This window comes from Marmota monax, unplaced genomic scaffold (genome assembly GCF_021218885.2).
Source record: "Marmota monax isolate L192 unplaced genomic scaffold, Marmota_monax_Labrador192_F-V1.1 WCK01_AAM20220418_F8-fsc00159, whole genome shotgun sequence".
Classification (NCBI taxonomy): domain Eukaryota; kingdom Metazoa; phylum Chordata; class Mammalia; order Rodentia; family Sciuridae; genus Marmota; species Marmota monax.
In genome coordinates this window covers 350,235-364,709 of record NW_026694999.1, presented here as the reverse complement: position 1 = coordinate 364,709, position 14,475 = coordinate 350,235, and the positions used below count along the sequence as shown (strand labels likewise).

The following is a 14,475-nucleotide window of genomic DNA, read 5'->3' as shown; positions in this document are numbered from 1 at the left end:
CTGGGAAACTTGTTAACATGTAGATTCTGATTCCTTAGGGTTCTGGAATAGGGGCAGTTAATTCTGGTAAATCTAAGGAGCTCCAGGTGAGGCTGATGTTTCTGGGCAGTGAAACACACTCCGAGTACCAAGGTTAGGATAGCATATGACTAGTTTTTCCTTCAACTTGATACCAAGGAGGAAACAAAATGGAAGACAGAAATGAACCAGAGGTAAGACTTTGAGGCCCCTCTTTCCTCCTCAATCCTACCCTCCACTTTTGCCCCTCTCCTCAGAGAAGCTTTAAGAGTAAACAATGGCAGCCTTTCCTTGGGTATGTGGAACCCTGGAGATATCCAGGTTGAAGCAAGTAGATTAGAAAATGTTGAATTAATTGTTGTTAAAGATGTCTGCCTTTAAAATTATATATAAAACTATGTTTTACATATGTATATTTTAATAAGCATCATTTCACTCATTGCTAGTAATCTTAATTGTTTTTCTTTTTAAATTTAAAGAAAAACACTATGAAATCACTTTGATTTTTAAATTTCTCGACTTTTCTTACACTGTCTAGATATTCACCCTCTCTTCGAGTTAAAATTTTAATGTCACCTCTTTTGGAGGCATTTTGTCAAATGGAAGGTTATGGAAAAGAAAAGCTTATTACTTCTCAGCTTTGTTTTTGTTGTTGTTTTTTGTTTGTTTCTTTCCATCCTGGGGATTGAACTCAGCTGTGCTATTTCTAATTTGATATTATGCATCTCAAATATAAGCCACCACCCCTACTCTGAAAAATATGCCAGCAAAGTAGTGACTGGTTAAATATCTGTAATGGTTTCCTTAGTATTACCCATAGTTACTTTAAGTTTACAAATGACTGCCATAGGAACACGTTTGAAAACTGCTCTCAGAACGTTTAAGTCCATCCCAGCAAACATTTTTAAAGCAATATATTTAAGCATCAGTTTTAAAAGTAGGTTTAAACAAATTTTATCCCAAATAAAATATCATATTCTCTGAACATTTCAATTAGGATGCCTTGAGGCACTATTATAAAATCAGGTATCTGAAAAATGCGTTAGGAAGCAGGTAAAAAAGAAAACTGATTTTTTATTTTTTTTAAATAATTTAAGAATGATATTTGTTTTTCTTTAGAAATTTCCCCCCAAATAAGAAAGGATGTACTGTTTAACCTTAAAAAGTTAAAAACTTTTAGTTTTGTTTTGTTGGATTATTTGTTTTGTTTTGGGTGCTGGAATGAACCTAGAGCTTTGCACATGCTAAGCATCTACACTACTTCTGAGCTATACCCCAAACTCCTGGTTTTTATCAATGTGAACACTTTTTCTTTAACTGGCTTATTAAAAGTCTATTATAAAGGCATGACTTAAAATATGCAAAATATAGAAAATTAAAAATAGCGAAGCTCTTTTTCAGAGAGAAAATTCTGCTTATACAGCTAGAGTACAAGGTCAACTCCTCAGCTTTGTTCAGCGAATACAGGAATGACCTCCAAATACTCTTGATTCTAATTGTGGGAGAGATAAAGCTTCCCTACTAGCTTCACAAAATACACATTTCTGCTCTCCTAGGCAGCCTGTTTCTTGCTAGAATATGATTGCAACTATTATAGTAGCCTTGATCAAAGAAAAGCATAGAAAATTGTCTTTAAAGTGGACAGTAGAAAGAGTGTCTCTTTGGCCTTGTCAGAGCCATTGATGAGAGTTTCTACCAATGAGAAAATAATTAGAGAAGATTGTGACTCTGCTTGCTTTATGGGGCAAGGGCCAGCTAGACCTGAGAATATTTTAGAGGAAATAAAACTGTCCACACTGAATACTGGGTAAAAGAAGAACTGAATATCAGAAAGAGAACTTAAAATTTAATGTAATGGATACACAACAATTCAGCTGTCTTTATTCTTCAGAAATTTAATTTCTGTGCTTTAAATACATAGGTAGCTTGAGAAGTGAATTAGAATTACCTTGGAAAACAATTTAAAAGGCAGTTTGTACACTTACCTAAAGTTCATGGTGACCTACTTTTTGATATAATTTTTTCCTATAAGCAGAGTTCTAACAGGTACAAGTAGAATGGTGTGAATGATCCCCCTACCACTTTTGCTGTAATTATTTCATGACCTGTCATTACAGTGAACTCCAAACAAATATGACAGCTGGTCCTTGTACCTTAAATAATGGCGGCCCTCGATGCAGTAAACACAACCTCCGCTGTGTTCTGCGAGTTGTGAGGAAAGATGGTGCAAACAAGGGAAGACAGTTTTATGCTTGTCCTCTGCCTGGAGAAACACAATGTGGATTTTTTGAAGTAGGTGTAAGATTTATCAAGCTTACTATGGTGTCATTGAATTTGGGTTATTAAAATGTAACAAACAGCAATGCTCTTTCAGTTTTACCTTTATATTTTAGCCATATTAGTATTCAGTCTAAAACCTGAATGTTGAATAATTTAAAATTCAAAGAGGTTCAGAGAAATAATAATAATAGTAGAGAAATAATAGCTATTAGACTATCAGAGTATATCATATTTGTAATCACTAGCATAAAAATTTTGCCCTTGGTTCACAAAGATGGAAAGGTATTGACTAACAAGTACTGGTATACTCATGTGGTTAATAATCCAAAATAAGAATTTGCTCTTTCTGACGTCAGTGTTCTATCAAATTTTTGGATTCATTGGACAGAGGTACATGAGGAAAACAATGTACATGCCTTAAATTTACAGTAACCTTAGTGAACACCACTACACAAGTTTGACCAAGGGGGAAAAAAAGAAAAAGATGATAGCACTAAAATAATTTTGTTGTATTCCTTATGACTTTCCAGTCTATGATTGTGTCCTTGAAAATGAATCTGAATAGGAGACACTAATCTGGATTTCCTTCAGTCAGTCTCACTTTCTGCATTTCTCTCATTATGAGACTCACAGGCATAGTGTGAATCTAAACCTTAAAGGCACACACTTTTCCAAGTTACTCTTCATCTGATATATATAACTGAAAAATAAAAATATTGACCTATTTCAGTGCTGGAGCAAAAATTTTCTAGTTGGGCTTATTAAAAGATAAAATATCTGTCTTCAATGTCTTTCCTTCTTAAGAATTTCCTAGGGAAAATTTGATAGTGATTTTACACCTCTGAACAGGATGTAACTCTATCCACCTAAATCCATAAATTTTCTCCTCAAGAAGCTTTTAATAGATACAATGGAAAAAATAATAATAATATTAGCAGTAATATAAGACTCCTTCATGCCCCTCTTGAGGCCCAAATAAGAATAATACAATGGAACCTGCGTAATTTGGATATGTTCCTATTGCAGTCTTTCTTTTCCTAAGAGACTCAGGAAGTTTAGCATTAATGTTATGACAAATATTGGATCTTGTGATTTTTAACTTCAACTATAAGAGGGAACTCTAGTGATTACTTTATTACAAGATTCTGATAGTTTTCAATTATTCTTAATAAAGGGAAGGAGTTTCTATATCTTTAGATATTTGGCAACTGTAAGCTCATAATTAAGACGATTTTCTGTGTGATTCAAACACATGTGTAAAAGAGATGCTTCTTATAGGATAGAAACTTTATTTAAGGGCAACAAGTAATGGTTTATGTCTATTTTACAATCAAATTAATAGCAATAGGAATGAAGCCAATATGACACCAATCAAACGAGCCTTGGCCTGGTCTGTACATCACAGTAACTTGTTCATAAAGTTTACACTTCTGTGTTTTTGTTGTTGTTGTTTCTCTAGTGGGCAGATTTGTCCTTCCCATTCTGCAACCATGGCAGGCGCTCCATCATGAGAACAGTGCTGAAGATTGGACCAAATAATGGAAAGAATTTTTTTGTGTGTCCTTTTGAGAAAGAAAAACAGTGCAATTTTTTCCAGTGGGCAGAAAATGGTCCAGGAATAAAAATTATTCCAGGATGCTAATATTTTCTCTTTCTGTAGAATATCTGACACTTAATCCTTTCAAACTTTTTTTTTTCTTTATTCTGATTTCTTTTACATCAATGTTTATAGCAGCACAATTCATAATAGTAAACTGTGGAGCCATCCTTTCAAACTTTTTAATAAGAAATGTTGTAAAATACCTGTGGCATATGTAAATTAGGTATTTGGGGTATTTGAGAAGAGTTTTTTTTTTAATGTGTATCATCCATCTATTCTGTGACTTTTTTCTTTTATCTTAATGTACTCTGTTCCATCAGATGGGCAGCATATTCCATTTATAATGTATATTTAATGCATGTAATAATCACAATAAAGTTATCTTTAGTAAGCTCTTGGTCTCTTGAAACTTCTTTGAGGAAGCCTTTATTTTTTAGTATAAGACTGGAGCACAATGTAATAATAAGATACTACATAATGAATATTTTTCCCAGGTATTACCATTACCAGTATTTTTAAAATGATTAAAAGAATTTTTTGTTTTTTAAAAACAAAAATGAGATTTGACATCCTCTCTATGTAAAAGAACATTTTATTCTGTTCAACAAACATTAAGTTCCTCTGATATGCAAGGAAAATGCCAAACCCCTTTCTACCTTCAGGTGTGTTTTCATGGAAAGTTATTAGATGATAAAAGCAACATTTAAGAGCAGAAGTTGCTTATACATGTTTAAAAGAGGAGTAGATTTATATTTTTCTAATCTTTTAACATATATTATTAATAGAATTAAGTCAATTTCAAATTGTTAATGTATTGCTACAGTTTGTGGATCTAAAGTGCCCCCCACAGACTCATGTGTTAAGGACTTGGTCACCTGCCAGTGGTGCTATTGAGAGGTGGTGGAACATTTGGGATGTGGGGCTTAGTGGTCATAGGCATACCCTTGAAAGGGATGCTGGGATCCTGACCCCTTCCTTCTCTTTCCTTCCTTCTGCCATTAGGAGAGCTGCTTCGCTCCACCATGAGCTCCCCTCCATGATGTACTTACTGCCTTGCCATTGACCCCAAAACAATGGAACCAACAGACACCATAGACCGGAACTTATGAAACCATGAGCAAAAATGTTGATAGGAATTGCTGAAATAGTCTCTCACAGTGTGAAATAGACTTTGGGCTTACTCTGTGCACAGTATGTGCAAGTGAGAATTCATAGCCACAGAGCAGTGCAGGAAATAGTGAATATACTCAGAAGAAACATAAAGGGTAAGGATTCTTGCTAAAACTGTTTAACAGGATTCTTAATGAAGTCTAGGTAGGGTGATCAAACATCATGGGGTGGGTAGGGAAATGTGGAGGAGAAAGATGGTAGGTGGAGTATGGCCAAGCTGATCAGATAACAAAGGATAAAAGTTTTAGCTAAACTGACTTTGCAGAGGTTTTTGCTAAAACAAAAACAAAAGTGAAGAAATGTATAGTTGGGCCTATGAGAAGATTCAGAAGCCTGATTAAAGTTAGGCCAAGCAAAGAATCTCTATCATAGGTGACCAATATTAGTAAAATTGACATAGGAAATAAAAGAGCAAACGTTCTATTTAGTTTTCCTCACGATGCCATAAAAAAATGAAACCTCTTTTCTCTTTGGATATCATTACAGCACTTCATATCTTTTTTTTTGGCTTATACCCACAGTCTGCCTATGATTGCTATAATCTACTATATAGGATATATATAATCTCCTATCTGTATTTTTTAATATTTATTTTTTAGTTGTAATTGGACACAATAAACATTTATTTTATGTGGTGCTGAGGATCAAACTCAGGGCCTTGCATGTGCTAGGCAAGCACTCCACTGCTGAGCCACAACCTCAGCCCCACTATCTGTATTGTTTAATGTTCTCTTTCTAAAGCATTATATATAATTTATTCTCCACATAATCCTACCAAGTATTATGCCTTACACAGCAGAAAGTTGGTATACATTTGTTGACTTCTGTAGTAGGTAAGGGTTTAATATGTCAGTCTATTGAATATTTTTAACCTCTTTACTACTGTTTGAGTGTGAATGCACTTAACTGTCTTTGAAAAGAGCATGGCTGATTTATTATGAAAGAGAAAGAAATTGCTCCATATCTAAAAAGCTGTTAATTTTTTCTAATAATTTAAATAAAAGTCTTCTTTTGTCATTTTATAGAAATTTGCTTACAAATGGACAGGTCAAAATCAAAGGAAAGGGTATGATATGCCTTCACTGAAAAGCAAGATATGAAAATCATGCTGCATTACATCTACACTAATAGCATGTTTAGATAGTTATTCCTCACAGTGCCATAAATTTGAACCTCTTCACTTTGTATGAAAACAATGCAATTGGTTTAAATAAGTTTTTAATCAATTGATCTCTATTGAGAACCTACTATGTGAAAAATTCAGTGAAAGTATTTTTGTAAAAAGATCTTACAAATAAATAAAGTTGAGGTGATAATGGATAATAGCACTATAAACAAAGCACTAAAGGATACAAGAATGAAAGCATGTCTAACCCATAAACTAGAAGAGCTTCAGGAAAGACAGCCATGGGAATTTCACCTTGGTGAAGATTTGCATATGCAGAGGGCATTTCAGGCAGTAGGCACAGCATAAGCAAAGATATCTGAGAGCAGCAGCATGGGTGATGTGTGGGGAATAGCAAACAGTCCTATTTACTGATATCATAGGGTATGTGAAGGAAAATACCGGAAGATAAATGTGTAAAGAAAGAATCAATTCCCATTTCATGGCTATAAATGGAGTTCCTAAGATGGGCTAGTTCTGTTTTCTGAGGCTATAAAAATAAATAAATCACTCTCTCCCCTTAAGGAGCCCATTGGCAGATAAGCAAGCCAATGCACACTGGGACACACTCTAAACTAATGATGCAAACACAGGGCCATTTGAACAAATGAAAAGGGAAACTATTCTGCTAGAATTGTGGGACATGGTATGCAGAATGGTTAATTGCTCAGACCCTAAGATATGAACTCTGAAGTCAGACTGTTGTTTTAAAGACCTACACAGCTAGCCATTAACTTGACCTTGACCATATGACCTTGAACTCAATATTTTACAAAGTTTTGGCTATTGTGTTGTTATGGTTTAGATGCAGTGTTCCCCAAAAGCTCATGTGTGAGACAATGCAAGAAAGTTTGGAGGAGAAATGATAAGGTTATAGCCTCAACCTAATACTGAATTAAACCCTGATAGGATTAACTGAGTGACAACTAGAGGCAGGTGGGATGTGGCTGGAGGAAGTGGTTCTTTGGAGTCGTGGCTATGGGGTGTATATTTTGCATCTGGAGAATGGAGTCTCTTTCTGCTTTCTGATCATAATGTGAGCCTCTTCCCTCTACCACATTCTCCAGCCATGATGTTCAGCCTCACCTCAAGCCTCAAGGAATGGAGCTGGCTTTCTATGGACTAAGACCTCTGAAACTGTGAGCCATTAATAAACCTTTTCTCCTCTGCAATTAGTCTACTTGGGTCTTTTAGTCACAGCAGCAAAAAATGTGTGGTAAACCTTAGTCATCTCATCTGTTAGATAGTAACAAACATAGTGCAAATATCACAGAACCATTATGATGACCAAATATAATATCCATGTAAAGGGTTTATTACAATCTCTGGCAGTTAAAGTGTTTGAATTAATTTGATTATCTTTATTAGTGATGGTACTACTACTATGGTCTATCACAACTCTTTCCATGAAATGTGTTAGTTTTGTAGGGTGTTTTTTGTTTTTGTGGCACAATGAATCAAACCCAGATGCACTCAACCACTGAGCTATGTCCTCAACCCTCTTTATTTTTTATTTTGAGATTAAGTGTCCCTAAGTTGCTGAGGGCCTCACTAAGTTGCTGAGGCTGGCCTCAAGCTTGCAATATTCCTGCCTCAGCCTCCTGAGTTGCTGAGATCACAGGTGAGCACTACTGTGCCCAGCCTTTGTGGAATGTTTTGGAGAAGAAACAGCCATGGTTAAAAAAAAAAAAAAAAAAAAAACTTAGAATAAGTACTTAAATTTCACCAGAGCAGGAACAATTGAGGGAAGCAATATAAAAGCATGGGAGCATGAGGAAGCACATATATTTGGGGAACAGAGAGTCCGGAACTTTGAAACAAAGTCATTAGGAAGAAGATGCTGGAGTTTTATGGTTTCAGTGAGACATCAAATTGAAAACATGAAGAAGAATAGAAAATATAAAAACTAAAAAGCCCTTCGTGAAAAATTGAAAGAGCCAAAGCTTTAGCTTTGCATTTTAGATACAAGTCATATGTTGGAAAAAGGAGTAAAAATCATCATCAATTAAAATTATTCTAATTCCATTCTCTCAATACTTCTCTTATTGCCACTTATGGCTCTAAGTGCATGGAAACAGTATATAATGTTACCAGAGCAGCAAATTGTAGGATCACATTGCACCGTATCACCCAGTGATGGACTCAAGCAGACCCACTGGACCTGTTCATTGAAATCTATTCAAAAAGAAGTGAGAACAATGCTAAAAGAGGCACAGCAGAGCCTGCCTGGGGACCAGCAGGGAATGAAAGATCTCTGCTGTTGCTAGAAGTTGCAGAAAGAAATCTAGGATATTTATTTATTAAATACCTATTAGTTATTTGAATAGTATTGACTTCTCTAATAAAAGTAATAAGGGAAGGAAGGCATGAAAAAGTGATGACAGAGCAAAAAAAGTAGATCTTTGTGAACGACAGGGAAGGATGAAAAGGAAATATCTGTCCAGGTGCTCTGCATCCATTTTCAGTAATAGAAACACAAATACACAGAGAGTCAACAAAAGAACAGCCTTCTAAATTTTTTAAACTACAAAGGAGTTTTTTTGTACTAAATGCTATCACAGAATGCAAAACAGCAAAACAAGTTAATGGTCTCATTACACAATTCCATACCTACCTTTCATACTAGCATATCTGTGTCACTCCCAATTGCTAGTATGAGAATCTTGGTTTACATATTAATAAATACTTGTCTGTTTTTAATATGCATTTATTTTTCTCATTATTATGGTATCACATTCAGCTTATTTGGCACTATTTAAAAGAATTTATTTTGCTATCAATGGCAGAAAACAATTTAGGAAACTGAACAGAACAGGCAAAATGTTAAAATCTATGTATTTGAGTAGGTTATTGACTCATTAGTTTAATAACTCGTTTTCTCAAACTTGAATAATTTAAATGCATTAGAAATGATACAGCATTAAAAAGTGCATTCTTAAAATGGTAAACACTGGATCTAGGATCTGAGTTTGTAGTTATTACTTATTTAAAATAAACAAGCAAATTCTGTTGAGATATGGTCTCATTTTCAGGAATGGTCTATTAGCAGGCAGCAGTGAGCACAACAATTAACCATATCAGCACATTAAAGCCTAATGTGTAAACTCAACATAGCAGCAAACACACATCCTACCATGGCCTATTAAGTAATCAGAAATGATTGCAGATAATTAGCTCATGAACAGCTGCATAAACTCAACTATTCCATTTTTTATCAGACATGGAGACTTCAAGTGGAAGGGAGGTTTATTCACTGTCTTGAACCAGGGGGAGTGTCACCATGAAACAAAATTAGGAACAGACTCTGTTGGAGTACATCTTGTTATTTGAAACTTCCTTCTGATAATACTTCAAATGTTCACATAAATACAGTTCTGTAAGGGAAAAATATAGAAACAATAATATTATCAATGACCAAAAAAAAAAAAAAAACCCTGTAAAATTGGAAATAAAATAGGATTAGTAGAAATCAATCAGTAAATTTCTTTTAATGAGGGTGCATCATTCAAACTCGTTTGTATTTTTAGTTCAGATTTGATTTGCATATTCCTACACAGTCTTTCTGAATAACATTCTAAACAGCACCAATGGTAAATATATCATTGCATTTGAGTTAATAAATGTACTTGATAGGTATTTTTTGATTAAATATGTGGTTCTCCTTTTTTCTATCTTCTCACTAAGGAAGATATGATAGATAGAACATGACAACTATATTTAGAAATCTAAAGGACTGCTATGAAAAAGAAAGGATTATATTTGCTCCATGTATGTCCAGAAAGACAACTAAAGAAAATAGATTTGGTTTTTAAAAGAAACAAAATTCCAAAAACTAACATCCTTACAACTAAAATAGGTACACTGTAAGGTACTGAGCTCTTGCCAGGGATGTCATCAAGCAAATTCAGAGACCAACCTTCTGTGGATGTGGTTAGAAGGGAAGGAACCTCAGTGTCTTTCAAAGATTCCTTCCCACTTAAAGTTTCTAAGAACTGGAACTCTAAAGGAAATGACTCAGGAACGAAGGAATATTCTATCTTTGATGATGCTAAACTTTTGGAGGGTGATTTCTAAATATTTGAGTTATCACTGGGGTGTCCAGGTCCTTGGTGTTCCAAACAAAGAATTGGGCCAGACACAGTGAAATAGCAGGCAAAGTACAGATTTATTGAAAGCAAAGGCAATAGCAGCATGCTATAAGGTAGAGCAGAGTGGGCTTACAGAGAAAGAAAGGGTTAAAACCCCAATGTCTGGAAATTAATGTCTTTTCTGCTGAGCTATAAGGAGTTCTCTTTCCTATATGGACCAGATTGAAGGCCTTACCCCCATTTGATCCCATTGGTTACCTTATAATACCTGATTAGAATGTTGTCCAATTTCGCCCCATTGGTTACTTTATAAATCCTAATTAGAATACCTGTCCACTTTACCCCTATTGGTCATTTTAAAATATTAAACTTGTGGCTGGAGTTATCATGGCAATGAGATTGATCATAAACAAGGACATGATGATTCGTGTCCCTGTCTTGTCCTCCAGTGGCATCTTTCTTTATACCCTGTCTCTGCCATCTTGGCATTCCTGAACTCCTACCTAACACTTGCGTGAAAGATTTTTTTTTTTATCGTGACCTAACACTTAACACATGTTTACATTCTTCTCAAAGTTTGTTTGCATTTTATTTATAGATCCACCAAGAATAGAATGAAAATAGAGAGATAGATGGTAGAATTAAGAGCAATGCATTTCACTCACAGGGAATTAGTCAACTATAGTCAATTATATTTGTTTTCTCTCTAGTTATCTTCATGTTTATAAACATTCAACCAAATATTTATAAGGCTGGGTATATGCTAGGCACTAGGAAGGTATAAGTAAAGGTTAGTGCCTGCAGGAGTTTGAAGTCTTTAAGTTTAAAGAAGCATGCAAAGCAGCAATTATAGATCAACACGGCAAGGGCCAGAGTGGAGAGATACGAAATAAAAAGAACATAAGAAAAAAGACTAGGAAAAGCAACCTGGAAAACACTAGAATTCTTCATGAAAAAGAGAATATTGGGGAGGTTGGTAGTTTTCCAGCTGCAAACAAGTAGAGTGTGGGAGGAGCCTTTAAACAGAGAGAATTTGTGAAAGACTGGCAAGGAAATACAACAGCATCTAAAACCAACCAACTCCAATAATGGTTCATTTAGTTCATGCTGTTCCTTCATTGCAAATTATTAACCTCTCTCATCCATTTTACCAAGAGTAGGATTAGTATAACTAGGGCCTGTTTCCTAGAGTAGTGCTAGTAAAAGTGCTAGTAAAAGTTTAGACCATCAGTAACATCTCAAGCCAAGAAATGTTTGCTCCTGCAAGACCTACAGGTGATCCTTCTGCAATCTCATGCTTGACCACTGTTGTAGAGCAGAGTCTTTGTGTTTCAAACAAGGTTTTATTATATTAGAATCGACCTTAATACTTCTTTTTTGAAACATGTTATAATAATTAGGTAAATTCGTTTTTAATGGAATAGGAATATAAGGTTGAGTGAATGGAGGAGGAGTCAGGTGACATGATTTCTACTTTCAACTCTACCACCAAATATGAGTAAGACTCAGGAAAATAATTGCTATGAAATAATGAATTACTCTGTCAACAGACTAAACTTCTCTTAGACATCGGAGTCTTAAATCATAAAACAAGGAGGTTGTTTTAGAAGACTTCTGAGACCCCTTTTCAATCTAAAACATTGTGGTTCTCAAAAGATTTTAACATTAATAATTTGCATATTATTAAATAGTACAATAATCCATAGCCTCTTTTTTGGACTATCTTCAGTTTTTCAGCTTCTAGTTTCTTTTTCAAAGCTGTATTATCTCTACTCTGCTGTAGTTTCTACCATGTCTAAACCAGATTTTCTTCCTTCCCTCTTTGGGTTCAGTGGTTAGTTCATTACACAATTGTTTGAAATGACATGTTTTACTTTTATACATGTTGACTCCCTTGAAGACTCCTTGATTAAATCTTCCCAAAGAAGAAAACAAAATGAGTAGCACTCATCACAATGTGTGAAGCATCCTATCTTGAATGTCAATTAAACAATTCAGAGGGGCTGGGAACTAAGAAAAAAAAAAACAAACAGTGTTTCACTAAAATGAATATAGGGAGAGAAGATTAGAGAAGCTAAGACCCAGGGGAAAAAAAAATAAACCCTTCAATGTGTACACAAGGTGCTAGAATTTTCCTTTCTCTTCTTTACCCTCGTTCTTCTTTCTCCCTGTTGGTGCTGATTTTCTATCTGTTGAATTGCTTTCTCACCAAATATTATAGATGTAAACTATAAACTTCTAAAAGATAGGATTTATAAACCTCCATAAACTTAGCACAACACTCCAAACAAACAGTTTCCCAATAAAAGCTTAAGAAATACATGCTTAAAGAATAAATGCATAATGTTTTATAATCCCAGGCACTGTCAATGAATTGGTTTTCTTTACAATCATTGGAAGCTTCTTACCAATATATTTTCTCTGTATATTTTGCAAGGAGGAACTCTTTTACCTATTTGCTGTTTCATCTGGTCCTGCTCCTTTTCTGTTATAATCTGTGATTGGGGAGCTAACATATGCTGGCACTTTCCTTATATCTTATACAGTGTAGTGTTTTAGCACTTCATATTTTATGTCCTGGCATGCCAAGTCCTAACACATTCCTGGGTAATGTAGCTTCTGCCTGAGTGCCCTTGAGACCTACTTAGATAGAGCATGTGCTTGGTTGCTCTAAAACTTTTTCAATAACCCCTCTCTGCCTCGAATAGGAAATTACAAGAGAATGCTCTATTTCAGCATCACTTTAGCATCATTCTACTTTTATGCCTTATGATCTTACATCCTCCAATTGGTCTTCTCCACTGTAGCTGATTGTCCAGAGCTTTACAATGGCAGCGGGAATCATAACACATTTCCAGCACCCTCATTTTGCTTCATGAGTGAACACAGATCATTTTGATCCATGGTCAACTTCCAGTGATGTAAACTCTTCAGAGCTGTTATCTTTTCTTAGAATATCAGAAGCAGTTCATTTCTAAATAGTACATCATGTTTGGAATGCAGATAATAGAAGCCTCTCTTGGTGCCACTCTTAAAGGCACATTAGCAGTGGTCTTTCTAAACAGTCTGTATGCAAATCATTGTTCTGTCACAGATCATCTTGGGGCTACTTATTATCACCAAGTTAGCCTAATTTTACTTCCTGGACTTGTATTTATTTCTGTGGTTCTCTGTCTCTTTACATTTAGTAAGCTATGCATAAATCAACCAATAGGACCCTCAAAAAGCTTTCTCTAAATCAGTTCAGGGGCCCCTGTGACTTTTTTCAATTCCAGTAAATATGTATATTTTCTTTCTAGAAATCCCTGCTATAATGAAATAACTTATTGTATAGTCAGTTGTTTAATCTCTGTCTTCCTTTTCAAAATGAAACTCCTTAAGGGCATAGATTTTCTCTTATTCAACACAGAGTCTCCCCCTCCTAAAACAGAGGCTGCAGTATTATAGTAGGTTCTCCATGAGTGGTTGTTGAGTGAATATGAAACCCCAGGTTTTGAAATTAATTTTACCAACTGCCCTTTGGCTGCTATTCTAACTCTAAAAATGCAATCCGTTGGCCTCAAAACTGATAAGGACTGCTGCTTTGCTGATAAGTGCACTCACTCCTGGTAGGCAAATCTACATGTGAATAAAGCTTTTGAAATCCAAATTACTATGGAAACAGCCCTAAGTCCTACCTGCCTGTTTAGGTAGGGCTGCACTGTAGCTGCACATCTTGCACTGAAGGGAACTGCAGTCACAGTCAAATTCTGGTTTCTTGGTGTCGCCAATTCCTTATAGACACTCTGTTCAGTTAGTACATTCTTCCTTCAGGTGGGTTACAATACAATTGATTGTGATTAGAGTACTTAATCTATTCACTATAACTGATTAAGTTACTGCCTGATTGTGTTGCAGCTTCATCCATTTACTGTGATTAGATTGTTGCTGGAAATATATGGATACAATCAAGCTGCTGCTATTGTCAAATTCCTTAGGGTGTTTCTAAATTTCTCCACATAATCTTTTTGGCTATTCCTTAGGGTATGTCATTCCTACAGATAAGTAATCTCACCCATTATGTTCGAATCTTCCTGATTTTATTTTTTTGGAGGGCGACTTATCTGAATCCCTGGGGTGACTTTCCCTGCCCTCTTCAGTATGAACCCTGTCTG

The 14,475-nt window shown here is 35.2% G+C and overlaps 1 protein-coding gene across 1 annotated transcript in view; it reads left to right on the top strand.

Annotated features, from left to right (window-relative positions):
• The window catches only part of Neil3 (nei like DNA glycosylase 3), a 43,566-nt gene extending 39,309 nt beyond the window's left edge, over positions 1-4,257 (top strand). Inside the window, exons 9-10 of the mRNA XM_046427543.2 lie at positions 2,136-2,310; positions 3,758-4,257. Coding sequence (XP_046283499.1) covers positions 2,136-2,310; positions 3,758-3,940 — 358 coding nt within the window. The 3' untranslated portion in view covers positions 3,941-4,257. The remainder of the gene's footprint in view (positions 1-2,135; positions 2,311-3,757) is intronic.
• Positions 4,258-14,475: the final 10,218 nt, after the last annotated feature.